General features: G+C 36.4%; 1 protein-coding gene across 19 annotated transcripts in view; it reads left to right on the forward strand.

Moving 5' to 3' along the window:
* NRK (Nik related kinase) overlaps positions 1-23,270 on the forward strand; it is a 128,864-nt gene that overhangs the window by 65,791 nt on the left and 39,803 nt on the right. For all 19 annotated transcript variants that reach the window (XM_085008031.1, XM_085008032.1, XM_085008028.1 and 16 more), the window contains exons 6-14: positions 1,212-1,322; positions 4,022-4,112; positions 7,227-7,357; positions 8,996-9,050; positions 14,186-14,264; positions 15,589-15,764; positions 17,357-17,420; positions 17,826-18,993; positions 21,162-21,269. In XM_085008031.1, coding sequence (XP_084864157.1) covers positions 1,212-1,322; positions 4,022-4,112; positions 7,227-7,357; positions 8,996-9,050; positions 14,186-14,264; positions 15,589-15,764; positions 17,357-17,420; positions 17,826-18,993; positions 21,162-21,269 — 1,983 coding nt within the window. The remainder of the gene's footprint in view (positions 1-1,211; positions 1,323-4,021; positions 4,113-7,226; positions 7,358-8,995; positions 9,051-14,185; positions 14,265-15,588; positions 15,765-17,356; positions 17,421-17,825; positions 18,994-21,161; positions 21,270-23,270) is intronic.

A 23,270-nucleotide genomic window follows, 5' to 3' on the forward strand; every position in this document is an offset into this window, starting at 1 on the left:
AATGGCTTTAATTCAGGTTTTTCATGGTTCAGAATGAGCCCCTTGCATTACCACAGTTGTGCCCATTCTATATGGTTGACATGAAAATTAACCTTTTGTGGTTTATCTGTATTGTTGGTTTTGTCAGGCTGTTTCTTCTCTTCTTTTTTGAGAGAGCATACTCAGGTAAAAGACATGTGATATACAGTTTTGAACAAATATAAACTAAGGGAGTAATTTTCTGAAAAGAAAATCTTAGTATTCCAAAAGGAAATAAGGTAGACTATTTGAATATTCATGATTTGAGGTTCATTCTTTTGCTTCCTTTCATCTATGGTAATAATTAACTTACTTGCCTTTAAAAAAAAGAAGATATGTCTTGTTTTATTGACAAAGCAGTATTGGCATGGGCACTAATGCATAAACCTGTGCTTAAAGAAAAGTTTGCAAAGTTAATTATAATAGTTACACTCTCCTTCACATTGGGTCAGTCCTCTAGTTAGCTAATCTGTGGAGGAAATTTACTAGTTGGGCACCTGTTTCATTAGTGGCAAAAATAAATTTCCTGAGAAATTAAAATTATTAATAAAGTAAAATTCTGGAGGCCAAAATATTAGCCTTAAAATAGACTTCCCTTAGCAATAAAGTCATTGGGAAAAAAATGCCCTATGGTAATTCAACTGACTGTTTTCCAACTGGAGTTGTATTTTACCAGTATTTGGGTGAAAATATACTAGAATTTGAAAATAAAAACAAAACAACAATAAAAAACAGATCTAGTATTAATTTCTTAAGTGTAAATTGTTTTGATATCCTTTATATCCTGCTTCCCTACCTGCAAACTGTTCCCTCAACTCTTTCCAGTCATCACTCAGGTTTGTCTCTGCACAGGCTTCTTTCTAAAGGCATGTATTCATTCTGTTTTCAATAAATTGAATGTTCATCCCTCTCAGCATGTCCAAACACTACCTATCCTTCAAGGCTTAGTTCAAATCCCACCTCCTGGTTTAAAAATCCCTAGTGTAGTACCCGCATTCTCTCCCTCCACAGCTATTTGGGTTTTTTCCATTTCTTTCTAATTCCACTAGCCTTCCACCAGACAATTGAGCCAGTCTTTGCAGTGCCTAAATGTCTAAACATTACATACAAATACAAGCCATATGAACTAAAACTTTCCAGATAGTTTGGAGAATTACTTTCTAAATTTTGATACTTTGCTGACTTCCCTGCAGATGGTGATGGAGTTATGTGCAGCAGGTTCAGTCACTGACGTAGTGAGAATGACCAGAAATCAGAGTTTGAAAGAAGACTGGATTGCTTATATCTGCCGAGAAATCCTCCAGGTGAGCACTCATACAGTCATTCTCCCCTGGCCTTGAAAAAGCCTGGGGGTAAAATATACAATGTACCTTTTACCTGCTCATATAGGATGGTTTAAGAATTCTAAACATAACATCTGGATCAGGATACTGAAAAGACAAAAAGGTTTGAGAGAAAACAAATTTTCAGGTGATATCATTAAACTTTAAGGTAGAACACCAGATGGATAAGCAGATCCTTCCAAATCATGGCCTTTAATGGCTCTGTCAAAGTCAGACTATAGTGTTCAAAGGATCATGGATATAACAACTTGGAGTATTTATCAGGTTATTATGATTTATAGAGTTCTTTAAAAAAAAAAAAAGCATAGCACTGTCATTAGAGATTCAGGAAGTCGAAGAAGCCAGTGTTTTACCAATGGCCCCAAACTGTGCACGACTGTTTTGCAGAAAGATATCCTCTCCAAATAATGTCTTACTTTTAAAATGTCCCTTATTTTGAATACCAAATTGGATGAAGGTAGCAAATTTCTTGATCTACCAAACTCATATTTTTGTGTCTCCTATGCTTAGGATTACCTAAAAAGGATATTAACAGAACGGAATAGCACCACTGAGAAAATGTTAGAATATTTTTTCATCCCATCTTAATTGGATTCACTTGTGGTAACAGTGTAACTAATTAAGAGTACAAACTCTGGACTGAGTTTAAAGTCTGGTTCATCATGTATTAGCTGTGTGTCCCTAAGTCAATTACTTTTTTAAAAATATTTTTTATGATTTTTATTTTTTCTATTATAATTTATTTATAGTGGTCTGTCAATTTCTAATGTACACCAAAGTGACCCAGTAATACATATATACATACATTCTTTTTCTCACATTATCCTGCATCAAGTTCCATCGCACAAGACTGGATATGTTTCCCTGTCCTATACATCAGGATCTCATTGGCCATCCACACACTCTAAATGCAATAGTTTGCATCTATTAACCCCAGACTCTCAGTCCATCCCACTCCTTCCCCCTCCCCCTTGGCAACCACAAGTCTGTTCTCCAAGTCCATAAGTTTCTTTTCTGTGGAAAGGTTCATTTATGCTGTATATTAGATTCCAGAAATAAGTGATATCATATGGTATTTGCCTTTCTCTTTCTGACTTACTTCATTTAGTATGAGAGTCTCTGGTTCTATCCATGTTGCTGCAAATGGCATTATTTTATTCTTTTTTGTGGCTGAGTAGTATTCCATTGTGTATATATATATATACCACGTCTTCTTAATCCATTCATCTGTCTATGGATATTTAGGTTATTTCCACGTTGTGGCTATTGTGAATGGTGCTGCAATGAACATATGGGTCCATGTGCCTTTTTCAAGGAAAGTTTTGTCCATATATATGCCCAAGAGCGGGATTTCTGGGTCATATGGTAGTTCTATATTTAGTTTTCTGAGGTACCTCCATACTGTTTTCCATAGTGGTTGTACCAATTTACATTCCTCCCAACAGTGTAGGAGAGTTCCCTTTTCTCCACACCCTCTCCAGCATTTGTTACTTGTGGACTTGTTAATGATGGCCATTCTGACAGGTGTGAGGTGGTACCTTATAGTAGTTTTGATTTGCCATTCTCTAATAATAAGTGATGTTGAGCATTTTTCTCATGTGCTTGTTGGCCATCTGTATATCTTCTTTAGAGAAATGTCTATTCAGGTCTTTTACCCATTTTTCAATTGGGTTGTTGTTTTGTTTTTTGGTTTTTGTTTTGTTTTGTTTTGTTTTTGTTTTTTTTCTGCTGTTGAGTTGTATAAATTGTTTGTATATTTTAGAGATTAAGCCCTTGTCAGTTGCATTGTTCGAAACTATTTTCTCCCATTCCATAAGTTGTCTTTTTGTTTTTTATGGTTTCCTTTGCTGTGCAAAAGCTTGTCAGTTTGATTAGGTCCCACCTGAGTCAGTTTTTAATTTCTCTAAATCTCTTTTCCTCATCCATAATTTGGGGTGGTGTTAGCACCTTCTTTAAAGGGTCGCTGTGATGATTTAATAATTTACTCAATAAAGCACTTAGCATGGTGCTTGGCAAAGAATAAGAACTCAATATATATTAGTTGTTTTTACTGTTACTTCTATTATTAATGCCTGGTTAGTATCTAGAGCAATATCAATGAAGCCAGAGCACAGATTAGCCAGGACACAGGTTAGTTTTAGTGGTGAATCGTCCAGAGACAGCATGGTAAGACAAAACAAATTGCAAATGCTTTAAAATGAACTTCCATACCCCCCATCCACAATTCTCATCCTACAATGTTGACTAGAAAATATTGTGGACTAAACAGATGGTTGGATGAGGAATAGAGTAAAATAATGGCTGAACTATGATATTTAAGCTCTCTTTTGGTTAGTTGGAAAAATTGAGGCTATAAAGGAAGGTAAATGGCCCAATGTATACAAACATTAATTTTTCATGTTCCTTTTATTTGATGGGTGTCCTGATTTATTTTCCTTTCCTTATAGCCAAAAGTAGTATTTCTAGGAATTGGTTGTAGTAATTCCAGCATAAAGAAAGAATTTTGTCTAAAAAATGCAAATCTGGGCTTTTTTTTTTTTTGGCTTTTTTTTTACCAAAAGTTTCCCCCAAAATACTAAGAACAGCACCAGAAAAAGATTAAAATATATATTGATGTTGCTTTTTTATATTAATGTATATATATATATATATACATGCAGGGCTTAGCTCATCTTCATGCACACCGTGTAATTCACCGGGATATCAAAGGTCAGAATGTGCTACTGACTCATAATGCTGAAGTAAAACTAGGTAAGTTTATTCTTATAATACCTTAAGTGAAGCCCAAAATATCTTTTTTTTTCTTTTTAGAGCCACACCCACAGCATAGGGAGGTTCCCAGGCTAGGGGTCAAACTGGAGCTGCAGCTGCCAGCCTACGCCACAGCCACAGCAACACAGGATCTGAACTGCATCTGAGACCTGCACTGCAGCTCAGGGCAATGCCAGATCCTTAAGCCATTGAGTGAGGCCAGGGATCAGATATGCATCCTCATCCATACTAGTCGGGTTCCTTACTGCTGAGCCACAATGGGAACTCCCCAAAATATCTTAATGGAGAAAAATCCTTTAAGATTGCTGTGTTTTCTACCTTGTCACTAACAGTCCCCTCTACTTAGTTAGGCTAATGTCTTCCATGACTGCAAAACAAGTCAAAATTTGAAAATGCATTTGGGAAGGGAGGTGGGCAAGAGAAAGATACACCGAACTGCTATTCTGAAGTCATATAGATAAAAATAACTTTTGAAGTATAATGGGAGTTTTACATTTTGGTCATTGCTTTACCCTCTGTTAGACTTAGCTATTACATTTATTTCAAAAAGTGAATTGAGTATTTACCACGTGCAAATTTCTGTGCCATAGAAAGGGATTAAACAAAAAGACAATTCTTTCACATCACAGAGCCATGTTTTCCAAAGAATATCAAAGAACTTTTAAATTAAGCACAAATTACCTCACTGGAATTTTCCTTGAATATTTAAAAAGCCACTATCAGTTAAAATGATGCTCCAGTAATATCCAAATCAAATTCAAAATTAGAAATCAAAAGGCCAAAGAGTTCCTGGCATTCTATTCTGGAGTCCAGAATCACATAATTTATTGGAAAATAACTACATATATTGTCTCACAAGCACACAGGAAACAATGTATTTCACTCTTTAACATTTAAAGTAAATATTGTTGGTTGTTTTTTAAATAATAGCATATGAATAATGTCAGTATTATGTAATGGTAGTTGACCTATTGATATAGCATAAACCACTGGTATCAAATCCTGTATTATTTTTAACTATATTAATTATTGCCTACCATATCTCTGGCATGACCTTAAGATGATTCCCATTTTCCTGCTAAATCTCAAAGTTCATTCACTGAGAACACTTTTCATTGAATATTTGTGGAAGAAGCATGAGGTAATAATTGTTCTTGAAATAAGTGAAGACTATTTCAACAAAATATGTCTTTTTTGTCTAAAAGCTACAAAACTAGAGACACCATTTTAAGACACTGTTAAAATACATGAGGGTCATTTGGATCTCACATTCAAATACAGGGTAGGTAGGATATTACAAGGCTACACTGTATGTTCACATGTGGCAGCACTCCCATATATTTGGATGAAGTTGCTGGCCAACACTGCCATTTGAAACAGAAGAGAAATTATAAGTGAAAAGCCGCTCTAAAATCTGTCACAAAGTCCATGCCCTAAAGATCATGTTCTTGACTCTGTAGGAGAGACCTTTTAGCACTAGATTTGATTTTAACAAAGCTTATTATATACATAATCCTTATACATTTAGTTTTAGATTTCTTAAACCCTTGTATATTTTAAAAAACATATTATAAGAAGGTTGCAGAGGCCAAACCAAATGACAGCCAAAAGGAATGACAGAAGGGAAAGAGACTGAACAATGACTGTATTGCAACTGCAATTGATCAATAATCCTCATATTCTGGTCCCTAGGTCATTAAAGAAAAGATTGGATGAGCCACTGTTGAGGTCTCATCTCCAATTTTTTTGTGTTTTTTTTTGGGGGGGGGTTCTTTTTAGGGCTGCACATATGGAGGTTCCCAGGCCAGGGGTCCAATCGGAGCTGTAGCTGCCAGCCTATGCCACAGCCACAGCAACGCGGGATCCGAGCCATGTCTGCAACATACACCACAACTCACAGCAAGGCCAGATCCTTAACCACCTGAGCGAGGCCAGGGATCAAACCTGCATCCTCTTGGATACTAGTTAGATTCGTTTCTGGTGAGCCATGATGGGAACTCCTCATCTCTAGTTTTAATTTCAGCTTTTCTTTTTTTTTTCTCTCTCTTCCATTCATCACTCTTTCTTCTAGTCTTTTCTCCTTTCATTTTCTTCTCCGAAGGTCATGTATTAGTTTATAACCCTCATAGGTATTTCCTGGTCCTTAAAGTTGGCCTCAGGGATAATGAGAATGCTGAGCTCTGATGTAACCTATTCTCAAAAAAATATCCAGGTAATGAGATTTTGCAACACCCAATGATGATTTTCATGTATTATGAACATTTTGTCATTGTTCTTGTTACTCTTTCCTTTAACACTGCCTTAAACCCTTAATTTAAAATTTTTGTCTTCTTTTCCTATATTATTTAAACTGCTTTTCAGTAAAGGTTGTTTGCCATCCTCCGGATTCCTGGAAACCATTCTAAATTAGAGAATCTATTTCATTTTTCATCCCTGTCTTATTTTTTCTGGACTAAATAACCCGTCTACTTTAACCTTTTTTCTGTCTGTTTCTGAGGATACCATACTAAATATTTTCATATAATATATCCCACAGATGGATAGAAGACTGAACTTTTATGGTCTAAGCTATAAAATACCACAGTAAATATATGGATACCACAGTAAATACTTGCATCTGATTCAGAAGATCTATAGAAGAACTTAAACTAAATTTTAGCATAAAACTCATTTTTCTTTATCTGTGTGATAGGACTTTCTAATATCATGAATGAGGTTTCCTAATAAAGTACTAACAGGTTTTGGATTTCTTAGATGTTGCTTATAGTGCTAGTTTTCCTCCAGCTTGGTGGCAGGTCCAAACACTACATATGTTATCACTTCAGAGGTTCAGGGTGTACTGATGGAACTTTATTTTTAATATTCATGGTAAACATTCAGTCAAAGCTACTGTAGACTTATAATAGCACTGCTGAGTCTTTTTCCAACATAAATACCAGCAAAATCCTATTTCCCAGTATTCATGGAGTAGACTTCATGGTAAAGTTTGCTGGGCTGAAATGAAAATCTGTTATCCATTGTGGCTTTTGTATTGGCAATAACTTATTGCGCTTTTTGTTACTGATTAATTATTTTGACAAATGAATTTTGCAGTGGATTTTGGAGTGAGTGCCCAGGTGAGCAGAGCTAACGGGAGAAGAAATAGCTTCATTGGGACACCGTACTGGATGGCACCTGAGGTGATTGACTGTGACGAGGACCCCAGACGCTCCTATGATTACAGGGTAAGTGTGAGGATTCGGATAGTAGGAATTAAACTTTGGAAAGGACTTTTGACATTTTATTTTAAATTATAAAATAAAAGAATAAAAATCAGAGAGCTCTTTCTTTAACATAGACTAATAGGAAATGCAAGCCACTATTCCTATGTGTGGTTTGATTATATGCATAAAAATTATATTTTCTAAGAATGTAGACAGAGTAGACCACTGGGAGTTATCCATATTTGAGGAGGAATGTCTAGTTCATATTACTTGCAACTTCTTGGTAAAAACATTATATAATGTGGCTTTATATGGAAATTTAACTTCCAGGGAAAGAGTGCTTTGTAAACTTAAAAATGACTAAATGTAAAGTCAATTATTAATCCTCCCAGTAACTTAGCTCCAGAGAGAAAAAAAATAATAATTTGATTACTCGGGGTAATGGAGAAAATCTTTGGCATGGTTCACCTCCAAACCACAGAAAATCAGTGGAATAGACAAATTAAGTAACAATTCATGCTGTTTATTAAAATTTCCACTGAAGCTGCAATTTGGACAATATACATCTATGTACACATTTCAAAAAGCTGATGTGGAAAGAAAACTCGCCATTTGCTATAGACTGGAAAAACCACACTCACTCTCCACATCATAAGTCATCCAAACAATTCATTGTGGTTTCGTTGTGTGGAACCTAGGACTCAATACTTGAAGTTGATTAATTCAAGTTTCATCTCTTTTCCCTTTCCCTTAAATGCCCTCTGCTTGATCTGCAAGCAGATCTACTGAGAGCTTATTATAGTCCAATACTATTAGGAGCTATGGAGACAATGGAAACATAATGTTCTTTAAGTGGCTGGCTGTAAAAATAATACTATATAGCTGTACAATTTCTGGCAGTCTTCCAAGGACTCTAAACCCATATTAGTTATATTTTTAAGTTTTTAGTCACATGTAACTTAAAGAAAGCTTAAACTTAAACCATCACAACAACCCTTTGAAGCCAATCCATGTATAAACAGGTGTTTTAAAAATTCAATTAACCTGTTTAGGAGTCATTAAGCCAAACAATGTACCTCTAGGTCTGTGCCCTTTCCTCATTCTAAAAAATCAAAGTACAGTTAATAGTAGTGAAGGTCATTTCCTAGAGCCTCCCAGAATGTAATTTCCTAGAATTATAATACTTCTATCCTCAGTTTACTATATTCAAGGAACTACTGAGAGTGCTTATATATATAATTTCATCTAATACTCATTCTAGTTCTATGACATGGATACCATTATCATCTTCACTTTATGTAGAGTGAAACTGAGGTACAGAGAGTTAAATCAATTTACCTAAGATTTACTGCTGGTAGGATAGGACTTCTTTACAATGAATTCCTTTTGTTATTTCAGTTAAGGTAACAATAGCAAAATGAATTTTCCTTAGCACTGAATTCCATCCCACATCAACTTGTTGTGTAGTGCAGTACTGGTTGGTCACAAGCTCAGATAATATCTTCCTATAACAGTCTATAATTAAGCTTCATTATAGAAAACCCATAAAATGACTCAGGCATTGACACCTCCTCTCAGCCAAAGATTGTTTTGAGATTCTAAATACTATCAGTTTCCTGTTTTTAAGTGACATTTTTGGGGTCATCTTTTCCTTTATAGAGTGACGTGTGGTCCGTGGGAATCACTGCTATTGAAATGGCTGAAGGGGCTCCTCGTGAGTAAAAATATTTGATTTTGTTCAAAGTTAGGGAAACATGCTGTACAAATCTACCACTTGTACTAGCCAGTTTGTACTGGCCACATAGGTGTGCCATACTATGTGCCAAAACTATAAATGGTAGCCTTTTCCTGATTACCAAATGCTATAATCAAAATTGCCAGATATGTCTATGAAAGGAGTTGATATTTTTTCCCTCTTAAGATATCTCATTTTAGGCTGATTGACTTTTGTTTCACTTTAGCCTCAATAACATTTGGTCCCGAAAGTCCTGACAAAAAAAAAAAAATCTAAAGGCATTCCAGTATATATTCCCACTGGTAAAATATTTAGGTTCCAGAACATGTACAGCTATACACTGCTACTACTTCAGACTATGACTGTTTAGAAAATCCTCCAGTGGTTCATTTTAATTGAGCCAATCTTCAACAATGTTGAGAAGTAAGCATTTTTTTTCCTTTGGAGAAACTCCAGCTCATCACTGGTGCCTTCCTTACACCTTTCAGCCCCTCCATTGCCCGTAATTTTTTCAGAAGGTTCCATTTTCTCTTGTTTCCCTCTCCTTCCCATCATTGAAATGCCTTGTCAGCATCCTGTTCTCTCGACACTGATTTCTGGTAGGAATTGAAAATGGAATGTGAACTTGGGCATAAATGATTGATAACCATGTAATGTATAACCCCATATGCAGAACATACTTGCTGTCCTCAATACCTAAATCCAAGGATATAAATGATAAACACATCCCTAGTATTGATGAGAAGTGAGAGAAATGCCTGGAGTACGTGTATGTCAGGGGGCAGGGGTTGGATTTGCTTTGCTTCTCCCTCTCCAAGCAGATCTTGTGGGTTCCCATGTTCCTGCATGCTTCATCTACACAATATCTACCCAGCAAGCTTTATAAGCTTGGACTATCTTAGCACTATTGTTCAAGGCTAATGAGAGTAATTTCAAAGAGTAAAAATAGCAGTGACATAATTGTTAAAATTTCTGGTGTCCCTTGGAATATCACAGAAGGCGCTTGAATTAAAGCTGGACCAGATATGGAGATCAGGTCATTGCTGCCTCTCTGCTAGTGACAAAAAATCTATTAAGTTCCTATATTGGGTGAGTTTTAAAATGATGGAAAAACCATTTATTCCACATATGTAAAATCGGAATGAGACTGGGAAGGTGCATGTTATTCTTCATCATCTCATGTTTATTTCTCTTTGTGAAACATGCTTAGATTATGTTAAATTGAGCTGCTGCTTCTCTTTCCCCTCACCCTTCCTCCTCTACCCTCCCCTTCCCTCTCCTCCACTCCCTTTACCCTTCCCCTTCGACCCCTACTTTTCCTACTTCCCCTCCCCATCCCCTTCCTTCCATTCTCTTTAAATACACAATATGTATTTCATGAGTATTGATGCATGTATTCAGTTGGGATCCATGACTGCATCAAGTAATATATTATTTCTATTATCTTTTCAACAAGACTAGCTTTCTACATTTTGCAGATTTGTTCTTCTTGATTCACCTTTTCTGTTTCACTTTTATTCTAAAATGTTAAATCATGCTAGAAAAGAGGGGTAATGAGCAAATTTGCAGAAGTAGAGAGAGGGAGGTTTACCACAGATTGCACAAATGACAGCTTTTTTTCAAAAGGCAGGTGAGGATCAGGAGATTCATAACTCACAAGAGAAAAAGTACCAGCATGCCAGGATTAGTAGTCATTGCAATGATGCAACTTTGGTTACGAGCAACTTGAAATAGCCACACTGCTAAAACAATTGTCTTTCACCAGCTTCCTTTATTGCCTGGAGTATTAACTTTGGATGGGAATGGTTGCCATCAGTTTAACTGCAGAAATCCTCCAGGTTGTTATAATTAGTATCTTAGAGAGAATGGCCTTCCAAAGTCACCGTTATGTAATAATTGCCTCTGGGGTCAGATAACAAAATCCCCTTCTGTCTTTGATGAGCCTCTCCCAGGGTAGCAAAAAGAGAGAATATCTTCTCACTGAAAAGGTGCGATAGAGGCTCTCAGAGGAGAGACCAGCAGGACCATTGCACACCAGGACATTCTTAAGGCTATAACATGGCTAATAGTTATTAAAACATCAGCCTATCATAGGTCAATTAATATTGAGTATGTGTGGTTCTTAGTTTCTTTATTCTTCATAGAGAAGTGAATCTCTGCCTGGTGGAAAAGCAGAATAGGATTGAGTTTTCTCTGACTCTCCTTCGTTGTTCAGGATCAACACCAGCCAATTTACCTTAATCTGAACTGTGTCTTTCTCTATATTAGCATTCTCCTTGGCATTGTAGAGATTATTTTTAATATTGTCAGCCATGCTTGTTTATAGTCCTACTTCTATTCCTTGTAGTGTCCTTCTTTCATATCCCAGATCAATCTTTACCTGAGGGTCTTGTGACTCAAATTTATTTAGTATTCAGAAGATTCCTTCAGATCTCAACATATTGTAAGAGTAAAGCACATCATTTAAAATAATTCAGGAGTTCCCGTCATGGCGCAGTGGTTGACGAATCTGACTAGGAACCATGAGGTTGCAGGTTTGATCCCTGGCCTTGTTCAGTGGGTTAAGGACCCAGCATTGCCCTGAGCTGTGGTGTAGGCCGGTGGCTACAGCTCCGATTCAACCCCTAGCCTGGGAACCTCCATATGCCGTGAGAGTGGCCCTAGAAAAGGCAAAAAGACAAAATAAAATAAAATAATTCAAACTACACCCAGTTTAATGTGTAGTTTAAATTATTTTACTACACAAGAGATATACTGCAGTAAAATACACTATCAAGAGAAGTGTTTTTAAAGTAGATTTATTGTTTCAAAGGAATGAGCCTCCAATGGTCAAAATTTAGGCAATGTTAGGAGATATGGGGTGAAGGGGTCATTAATTGACATTCCTGGAATTAGACCTTATAGGAAACCTCCACAATTGCTGTTTGACATAGTTCTTTCACCCATGCTATGCTTTATTCCTTTGTGGACTTCTCCTTTCCTTTAATGAAAACTCACCTAGTCTGTGCCCTAACTCTTGACCTTGAAGATGTTTTTAGTTGACTGAGATGCTTATATGTTAATAAAAGACAACTGCTTGATATTGTACAAATTCACTTATAATATGTTTAAAGGACAGAATCTGGGGACTGATTGTACACAGTAAAGGAATGAATAGAATCAAATATGTTCCTGATATTTTGAGCTTGGGGCTAATTCTTCCCTCAATTATATACCTGCACCTTCTGTTAATTTATACCCATGTAATTGAAAAAAAGACTTGACCTTTGAACAATTAATTGCCTTTACATCACTCTAATGAAATTACCCGGGGAGTTACTTTCTACTACTGTGAGAGGCCAGTTTGGCACTGTATTTTTCTGGAGATATATTTTGGGAGGGGAAAGATGACTCTAAAGAGTCATTAATATCAAATTATCCTCACATGAATGACACGCTTATAGTGTTAGATGGAATTTACACTATGGTTCTCCTATGGATAATTTTTGCATTGCCAGTTTTCTTTAATCAAAACACAAGAGGAAACAAGTGAAGTGAGACATATTTAAATGCTTAGAGCAAAGCCCAGAATTCCCAAACCAATGAGGTAATGAATTTATATAACACATATTGGAATAGGCTTTTCTTTGTATGGCTGTGTGTCTGAAAAAGAGAATGAAAGTCCAGTAATTTGGCACAGAATTATGGTGCCAGATAGTTAAAATCTTTCTTATAATATCAATAAATAGTATTTATTAAGTGCTTACCTCTGTGCCAGACACTTTTATATGTAGGTTGCCATTTAATCCTCACAGCAAGTCTTTGAAGGAATTCTTGATATATTTCCTGTTTTTAAAATGAAGAAACCAAGGCAGAGAGGTTAAGTAATTCACCCAAGGTCACAAAAGTGGAATTAGGATTTGAATCCAGGTGATCTTACTCTAGAGGGTATGCTCTTAACAGTTACACTATAACCACCCCTTTTCCTAAGATTGCCAGTTTCCAAAAGATTCCTCTCACCTTTTTAGATTACTAAATCATTCTTTATTTTTGGAAAATGACTTTTTAAATTTTTTAAAATTTTTTTCTACTGTACAGCATGATGACCCAGTTACACATACACGTATACATTCTTTTTTCTCACATTATCATGCTCCATCATAAGTGCCTGGACATAGTTCCCAGCAGGATCTCATTGCTAATCCATTCCAAAGGCAATAATTTGCATCTACTAACCCCAATCTCCCCATCCACCCCACTCTCTCCCCCTACCCCTTGGCAACTACAAGTCTATTCTCCAAGTCCATGATTTTCTTTTCTGTGGAAAGGTTCATTTGTGCCATATATTAGATTTCAGATGTAAGTGATATCATATGGTATTTGTCTTTCTCTTTCTGAATAACCTCACTCAGTAAGAGAGTCTCTAAACGGGAACCCTCCTGCACTGTTGGTGGGAATGTAAGCTGGTATAACCACTATGGAGAACAGTATGGAGGTACATTAGAAATCTATACATAGAACTACCATATGACCCTGCAATCCCAATCTTGGGCATATATCCGGACAAAACTCTACTTAAAAGAGACACATGCACCCGCATGTTCATTGCAGCCCTATTCACAATAGCCAAGACATGGAAATAACCCAAATGTCCATCGACAGATGATTGGATTAGGAAGATGTGGTATATATACACAATGGAATACTACTCAGCCATAAAAGGACAAAATAATGCGTATTGTGCTTAGTTACCCGTCTGGTTGACTTTTTCAGCCTGTAAAATTCCAATTTTACAACTGTAGATACCTACAATACAAAAACGCAGAAAGATGCTTATCTCTGCTTGTATTGTTTACTTCTCTAAATATAGAGCATCGATCACACATTTCAAAAGTTTTGTCTAATGTAATTTATTATTATTTGTCACACCTGGCAATAGCGAAGCTTTAGGACCTTATATAATGGATTGTTTACATTAAAGTCAGCTTTTCACCTAACTGCATTTTTTGTATCTATTCTTTAGTGTCTATTCAATATGATATGTGAAAGGACACTGAGAATCCCCGCCAGAATAAAAACTGTGTTCTGTAGTTACCCATCTTACTCATCCTAAACTTATCCATTTTTCTTTGCAGCCCTGTGTAACCTTCAGCCTTTGGAAGCCCTCTTTGTTATTTTGCGAGAATCTGCTCCCAAAGTCAAATCCAGCGGATGGTAAAGATGAATGACTTAATCTCTTAAAAACATTAACTGGCTATTTTTATGCAGCAAAGAAGTTTTAATTCACTTGATCAGTCCTGCTTCACCATTCCTGTTGGAAAATATTTCCTAAAAACTAATACCTTAAGTAAGGGAGTCTAAGTGACTAATATTGATTAAGAGCTAGCTAGCCAGCTAGAAATAATACCTTCCATAGTATACTATGATGAAATTACTGTCCTGGCATAGTGGCATATTCAGTTATTTCTCAAGTAAGGGATGGACCAGTGGAAACCATTTTGAGGTTTCTCACTGAGTCTAGATAGGCCACTGGTGATTATGATATATACCCCAGTCATTTGACCCATTAAATTAAACATCCACAGACCTAGAGAAGATGACGTGTTCCCTACTAAACGGGGAAATCTTTCTTATTTATTTATTTATTTATTTATTGTCTTTTGTCTTTTTCTGAGGGCCACACCAGCAGCATGTGGATATTCCCATGTTAGGATCTAATCGGAGCTGTTGCTGCTGGCCTACACCACAGCCCCAGCAAGGTCAGATCCAAGCCGAGTCTGTGACCTGCACCACAGCTCACGGCAACACAGGATTCTTAACCCACTGAGCAAGGCCAGGGATCAAACCCACAACCTCATGGTTCCTAGTCAGATTCGTTTCCACTGAGCCACGATGGGAACTTCTCTTTCCTGATGAAGCTTTTTGATCTAGCACCTGAAACTCTTGCTTATTCTTAGTGTTTATGGCTTGTTCTGATAGAAGTGGTTACTATGATTTGATTGCTGACATTCTTCCTTGTGATTAAATTTAACTCTTCCCACAGATCCAGCTTTTCTGATCACATCTGTTTGCATGGACCATTTTAAAAGATCAGTTAGTGCTGGTGCTATTAACACCTTTTCCTGGATCATTACATTGACACCTTTATAACTCAAAATGCACATAGTCAACTGAAATACTCCGACTTCAAAGTATGACTACTGTGGGATGACCAGTCTGGTTTTATGGCCTACAGAAATCACATCAACCACTTAATTGCCATTCCACCACTTGACTTTTTACTTTTTACATACTTCCAAACTCATTGAAGTTTCCCCTATTATTTGAGTAGAAAATGCCATTGACTCTGGCCTCTTCTGAGGTTTGAATGACATTTCTGTGTAATATATGTTGCCAAACTGCAGGATATTTGGCAACTGCAAAGACTATAATAGCTAGTGACAACTCTCTCCAAAAATACCACCTTCAGAGTGGCATGTGAGTAGAGGTGGGAGGAAGTTTGGCAGGCCTGAGAATGACTTTGATTGATTTCTTTTAGGTCCCGCAAGTTCCACAATTTCATGGAAAAATGCATGATAAAGAATTTCCTATTTCGTCCTACTTCTGCAAACATGCTTCATCACCCATTTGTTCGGAATATAAAAAATGAAGGACATGTTGTTGAGTCATTAAAGAAGCATCTTACCGGAATCATTAAAAAGAGACAGAAAAAAGGTAGAGCATGTGCATCTTCATTTTTACTGGAATGAATATTCAAATGAGAGCAAAATTTATTAATTTATTTTTTCAGGAAAAATAGTATTTGTTTAAGAATTAAGGTGAAAGGGAAATTCTGAGGCCTTTCATATTTAGATTTTCCACTAATATGCCATGTGCATTTAATTCATTCTCTCTTGCCTGATCATCTGTGTACATAAGATTATAAATTGTTACCAGTTACAAATGGCAGGTGTTCATATTTACAAAAACCTTTGAAAGCCTCAAGAAGAATTTCATGATGTGCCAATTTTATTTTAAGAAAACTCCTAACTGAAGAAATAAACAAAAGATAGCAAAATATATATTCTATTATTCTTTTTTGACTAATATGGTAATTAACTCCAATGAGATAAATGAATTTGTAATTACCATTTATTGACTGCTAATTTTAATGTAATATCTGGGTACCATACAAAGTTGATTTTATGTGTTAGTCTCCATCTTTAAGATGCAATTAAAGGAACAAATTTATACAAATAAAAGTAAGCTTCTAGATATTAATGCCAAAAATGGTAGGATGGATGTTCATCAAATCCAGAGGAAACTACTTAGGAAGTTCTAATTTTATAGGTTTTATGCCACATGCTGCATTTGATTGGGAGTACCATAGGCAGGATTGAGTAGTAATGGAGTAAAAGAGAGAACCTGAAAAAGATAGCAAGCATTTTAAGATTCACTGCAGGATTGATTGCAACAGAATCCCTTCCATCTGCATAACTATACATATCTTATTTTGAAGTGAGAGGCAGAGGGAATTAATTTATTTAACCATGGTGGAGAATGTATTGGACCAGCATCACAGAAGCCAGCCAATCTCAAATGTGTACAAGAAGATTCCCCCCCCCAATCTATTTGAGAATTCAGTAATTTCCAGAATTGCAAGATTTCCAGAATGTAACCTTCAGGAAAAGTCACATATAGAGATTACATGGAAGAAGTAAATGTAGTTGTCCAAAACTCTTTAATATAAGAAATTGAAAAGAAAACTCTTTTGTTTTGTAAGCTTCTATATTTCAGTATGGCACAGCCAATAGGAAAGAAGCCAAACATTTTCAATATGTTAAGTGTAAAACCCAGAATTTAGATCTTTACCTTCTCTTTGAAAGGACCAAAGATCTCGATCCTCATTTTCAAAGATCCTCACTGAAAGAACTAAAGATAGATGTGGGCTCCAGCCATAAAGTCCTTACACCAGAGCATATACCTATAAGCCATGCTCACCAACCATTTAGAGTTTGTCTTGGCCCTTTATCTTTTTGCCTTTCTCAAACTTTTCTCTTTAGAATTGCAGCAATCAGACTGCTAAATTGTCTTTCCTAAGCCAAGAGAAATTAGTCTGTATGGAATAGCTGCACCATGCTGCAAAAGTGGGCCTAGGAATAAGGATATTGTCTACATCAACAACCAGGTATAATGTTAAGGGTTATAGTCCTCTTATCCTTGTAAATTCACTTGGCATCCTGAGCAGTAAAGGGTACAAATTGAATAAGGTAGATATATTAATCTCTACTAATTGTTATGCTTTATTTTTTCTATTTCATAAAAAGGAATACCTCTGATCTTTGAAAGAGAAGAAGCAATTAAGGAGCAGTACACCATGAGAAGATTCAGGTACATTAGACATTACATATATAATTTGATGTTACCAATTTATGTAAGACAGTTGATTCTATACTCTTGCATTTGACTCAGAAAAACCTTAATCCTTTCTGATAAAATAAAAATAAATCTCTATTTTCAAGAGATATTTGAGTGGAAATGTTAAAGAAAATTATTACTACTCAAAGAAGCCTTAATTTCAGCAGTAGAATCATTGAGTAGGTTATCATACCATTAATACTGACCATGTTAGTAATACAAAGACAATTTCAGACATTATAGATATGATTCAGGATTCACTGAAAATATCTTTGTGCAGAACATATTTATCTTTTAAAATAAAAGCATTTCTCCTGAATGAATTCACTCTACTGACAATTCCAATTGTATGGCAATCATTCATTTGTTTATTTCCAGGGGACCTTCCTGCACTCATGAGCTTCTGAGACTGCCTACCAGTAGTAGATGCAGACCACTTAGAGTCCTGCATGGAGAACCTTCTCAGCCAAGGTGGTTACCTGATCGAGAAGAGCCACAGGTTAAGGCACTTCAGCACCTGCAGGGAGCAGCCAGGGTGTTCATGCCACTACAGGCTCAGGACAGTGCACCTAGGCCTCTACAGGGGCAAGCCCAGGCACATCAGAGACTACAGGGGGCAGCTCGGGTGTTCATGCCACTACAGGCTCAGGTTAAGGCTAAGGCATCTAGGCCCCTGCAAATGCAGATGAAGGCACCTCCACGACCTCGGAGGACAGCCTGGATGCTGATGCCACTACAGGCTCAGGTTAAGGCCCCTAGGCCTCTACAAGTACTGGCCCAGATACCCAGAGAGCAGCAGGCTCAGACCCAGCCCCAGGCATCAGAAGGGCCACAGGATCTGGACCAGGTACCAGAGGAATTTCGTGGGCATGATCAGGTACCTGAGCAGCAGCAGAGGCAGGGCCGGGTCCCTGAACAACAGCAAAGGCAGAACCAGGTACCTGAACAGCAGCTGGAGCAGAACGGGATACCTGAACAGCCAGAGGTGCAGGAACAGGCTGCTGAGCCTACACAGGCAGAGACTGAGGCAGAGGAGCCAGAGTCATTACGAGTACATGCCCAGGTGTTCCTGCCCTTACTGTCACAGAATCACCACGTGCTGTTGCCACTACATTTGGATACTCAGGTGCTCATTCCGGTAGAGGGGCAAACTGAAGGGTCACTTCAGGCACAGGCCTGGGCACTAGAGCCCACACAGGCAGTTGGCTCAGTTCAAGCACTGATAGAGGGACTATCGAGAGACTTACTTCAAGCACCAAACTCACATAACTCAAAGCCACTTGGTCCACTGCAAACCCTGATGGAAAACCTGTCATCAGACATGTTTTACTCTCAACCAGAACAAGCACGGAAGAAAAAATCAAAAGTTTCCAGTCTAAGGCAAGCATTGGCAAAAAGACTATCACCAAAGAGGTTCCGGGCAAAGTTGTCACGGAGACCCGAAGAGTTTGAGCTCTCAGATTTAGAAGCCCACAGGCAAAGGCGCCAGCGCAGATGGGAGGATATCTTTAGTCCGCATGAGGAAGACTTGAGACAAGTTGCAAATGTAAGAGTTTCTGATATTTTTACTAAATCAAATATGCAGACAAAATATGCTAGTTCATACTCATGTGTTCCTTCTATAAAACCAAATGAAGTAAACATTCATTGTGTCCCAAGATTAAATAATTTGTTCTTCAAATAAATTATCCTGAAATTTCCAGGTAATTGTAACTTTAAGAAAGAAAAAATTTTGCTTAAGTGATCCAGGTAATTGCTTAATATCATTGTAGAGATATAGCTTTAATTATTTGTTTATTTTCTACCTATTATTCCCTTAGCCAAAAAAGGGACATGATTATGCACATTTAAAGTTACTATTTTGGATTTTTAAAAATTATTTTCATGAATCAAAGTTTCAAATATAACTCATTAAAAACAAATATAGTTTTGTTCCTCTAGCCTCTAAGTTAGTTTATTTTGCTCTTTTTTTCCCATAGAATGCTGAATTGTACTATTTAAGAGAATTGCATTAGTTTTTGTAGTGCACCCGCTGTACATGGAAGTTCACGGGCCAGGGACTGAATCCTTTAAGACATTGCACAGGGCCAGGGATCAAACCCATGCCTCTGCAGTGACCCAAGCTGCTGCAGTCAGGTTCTTAACCTACTATGCCACAATGGGAAATCCAGGAAGATCATTTTCTATATAGTTTCCATAAGTACTACTTGTCTCACTAATTTTCCACCCATTTTACATAACTAATCAATGAAGTGCCTGCATAGAACATCACACAAGTTAAAGATTCATACCTTGCACTCTTTTGAAATGTGGGGTAATTATGTTAATCTATTATAGAAAAATGCTTTAGTCAATAAAACTTTATTCTTTCAAAATTCTCTAATATAAGTGGATATAATTTGGCTGGAATTGATAGATAGATGCAAGCTGGCAAATCTAATCTGATACTGAAGGGTTTGTGTCTTCATAAGCAAATTAAAGAGGTCAAAAAGACCGGTAGAGTAGTTGTTTTCTAATATTTCACAGCATCCATTTACATAAAAGGACTCATCCTGAGTGTCCTAAATTAAACCCTGGTATCAGCATCCACCTATCTAATAGTAAATGAACCTTGTCTGAATGTGTCTGAATAAGGAAGCCTTTTGATTTGTGTCCATTGAGTTAAATGAGCAAATACTGACTCCCTTACATGTTTAACATGACAAAAGTTAAAAGCAAAAAGAGAATAAAGGCCCCAAAGGGGAAATGAATGTCTGGTCCCCAAAAAATCTGACAGATAAGAGCCAAAAGAAACCAGATAGAGAAGGGGTGGCATGAGTCTAGAAAGCTGATATTTGCTTGACCTTAGGGCATCTAAAATGCTAGTGACTATTCTCAATTTGCCCTAGTAATAATTGGATCTGATGAGTTTTGCATTTTTGAAAAAGACTATTATGCATCCCTGTAAGACATAATATTAGTAGCATGGCACATACCTATTGTCATTCAGTGTTTTAAATATATATGTGAGAAGCCATTCTAAAATAGAAGAAAAAGTCAATGAATAATAGTTACCAATCCCATGACCTTAGGATTTTGTGCAGACATTCCTATCTTTATGTGTAGCTCTTAAAGAAAAAATAAAGAAAATTATTGATGTTATAGTCCAAGTATCAGACCTGAAAATGTATCAGAGTTTAAAGACATATGTGAGTGCTTCAACTCACTAGAAGGAAAGAAAACACATTTCCATTATTCTCTTTGAGTTGAAGAAATAATATTGATTGGATTAAATGGGAAAACTGAAACTTTCCTTAACTCCCAGGATTCAGTTAAGGAGAAATATTTGCACTGCTGCATTGCAAACCTTCCACTGCACAGGAGGAACAAACTTTCTAGTTATAACTGCTTACTAAATGTGACAGTTTGGGGTTATGAGCTAAGCTTTAGACCAGAGATTTTTTAACCTGGGTCTTAGATGAGTTGCATGTGGTCAGCGATCCCCCGAAAACACATGCAGAGACGTGTGTCTGTCCATATGCAATTTCCTACAGAGAATCTCTAGCATTCATCAGACTCTGAATGGGATCCAGAACCAAAATTATTAGAAACTACCAGCTTAGATTGATTTGAATATTTGAAAATTATTTTTTATTGAACATTAAGATAATGGGAATTGCTCCTATTATTTATATTTTAACAAGTAAAATATTTATTTTCCTTTTTGTTTCAAAGGACAAAGAAGATGAATCATCAGATAATGATGAAGTATTTCATTCAATTCAGGCTGAAGTTCAAATAGAACCATTGCAACCATACATTCCAAATCCTAAAGAAAACGAAGTAAGTTTTTCCGTATGAGTTTCTGTGACACTACTAAGTGCCTAGAACTTAAACTTTTGGTCTCAGGATTTCTTTATATTCTTAAACACTGAAGACCCCCCAGAATTTTGTTTACTTGGATTGTATCATCATTCAATGTATAATGTATTAGAAATTAAAACTAAAAAATTAAAGTATTTATTACTTCATTTAAAAAGTAACACAATGATTAGCTATTAATATAAGAAAAAAATTTTAATGAAAAATAACTGTTTTCCATCTTGCTTAATGGAAAACAGCTGGATTCTCATATCTGCTTCTGCGTTCAATCTTTTGCCATCTATTGTTTGTTTATTTTATTTTATTTTTTGTCTTTTTGTCTTTTTGAGGGCCACACCCACGGCATATGGAGATTCCCAGGCTAGGATTCTAATAGGAGCTGTAGCTGCCAGCCTACACCAGAGCCACAGCAACGCCAGATCTGAGCCACATCTGTAACCTACACCACAGCTCACAGCAATGCCAGATCCTTAACCCACTGAGTGAGGCCAGGGATTGAACCCACAACCTCATGGTTCCTAGTCGGATTTGTTTCCACTGCACCGCGACGGGAATCCCCTTATGTTGTTTAGGTTGAAGTATATGAGTAAAGCTGGCTTCTCTCATATAGGTGGTTGGAAAAGGAGAATTTTCAAAGATTTTTCAGATAATTGTGGATATTCTTTGATAATGCACCACAACTAGAGAAGAGAAAACCATATCAGTAAAATTTTGTATATTAAGTAATATTAAAATCTGTAAGTCTGTTGTGTACTATCAATATATATTTTGGTCATACATAATTTTGTATTTTTATCCATTGGTTAGTTGGAAAATATTGGTTAATTGTTTATGTATTTTTTCCAAATATTTACACATTTTATTATACAGCACCAAAAAACAGCATTTCTTAATATCAACTTCATCATAAAAATTACTGAGTATTGATAAGCTGTCAAGTGCACAGTGAGAGATGTGTTTCAAATTTTAATTTTCACTTGAAAGCTCAGTTTTATCATTGCTAACAAATAACATCAGTTGTTTTTTCCTTGAGTTGACAGGCTTACTTCTTTGATTTTTAAATAAAATGCCTGCCAGATACCCAAGTTGAATAATTGCAGTTTATCTTGCCAGTCATTCTTTTAAGTAAAAGTATTTCCCATGAAAAATTTGGTAGTTCAGCTTGTAACACAGTCACACATACCTTTTCCCTTGATTGTCTATGTTCTGAGATGTAGTTTATGACAGGGTCTGAGTCATTTAATCTATAATTTATTTTCTTACATTTATGGGAATAATCGAGTCATTCCTATTGTCTAAGTTGATTGTTGTTCTCATGAGTTTATTAGCTATTAGCACATGGTATTGATGAGGACCACGTGGCAGTTTCAATTCGTATGTAGACAAGAGAGTGTCATTATAGACAGCATTTCCTTATAGCCAGTCATCTAAAAATTTCTTGGTCACTAAGAGCAGCTAGGTGAATGGGTAAAGAACTTAGAAATTCTTGCCTTTCTTTTAGTGAGTCAGAAATCTCATTACTGTTCTCAATCAGGACAAAGCCCCCCCACCCCGATCACTCTATTTCTTCCTTCAAGATGCTTCATGGTAGTCTTTTTTGATGTATTTCATGGACAGTCATCCTTTTTAAATATGTTCTTTGTGATATTAACAGTCCTCTGAAGTGAATAACAGAGTATTTCTTTATAAATACTAATCACTGGCAGAAGAAACATATGCTGAATTGTATTATTTAATTATAAGACAATATATCCCTCTCTGCCTTAATAAATGATGACTAATTTTACTTCCAGATAATAATTATTACTTTAAGTAAGATACCTTAAGCTAAAAATATAATGAACTATGTCTGATTGGTTTAGAACACGTCATTTTCCTTAGTATATGCAATTCTTACTAATCATTTTCTTCTCCCTATTTTTCAGACCAAATACAGTAAATTCATATTGGGCATTAGCCTTT

This window comes from Sus scrofa, chromosome X (genome assembly GCF_054392235.1).
Source record: "Sus scrofa isolate SSC_HxYL_T2T_F1_AM1 chromosome X, Sscrofa_HxYL_maternal_Yorkshire_Landrace_v2.0, whole genome shotgun sequence".
Classification (NCBI taxonomy): domain Eukaryota; kingdom Metazoa; phylum Chordata; class Mammalia; order Artiodactyla; family Suidae; genus Sus; species Sus scrofa.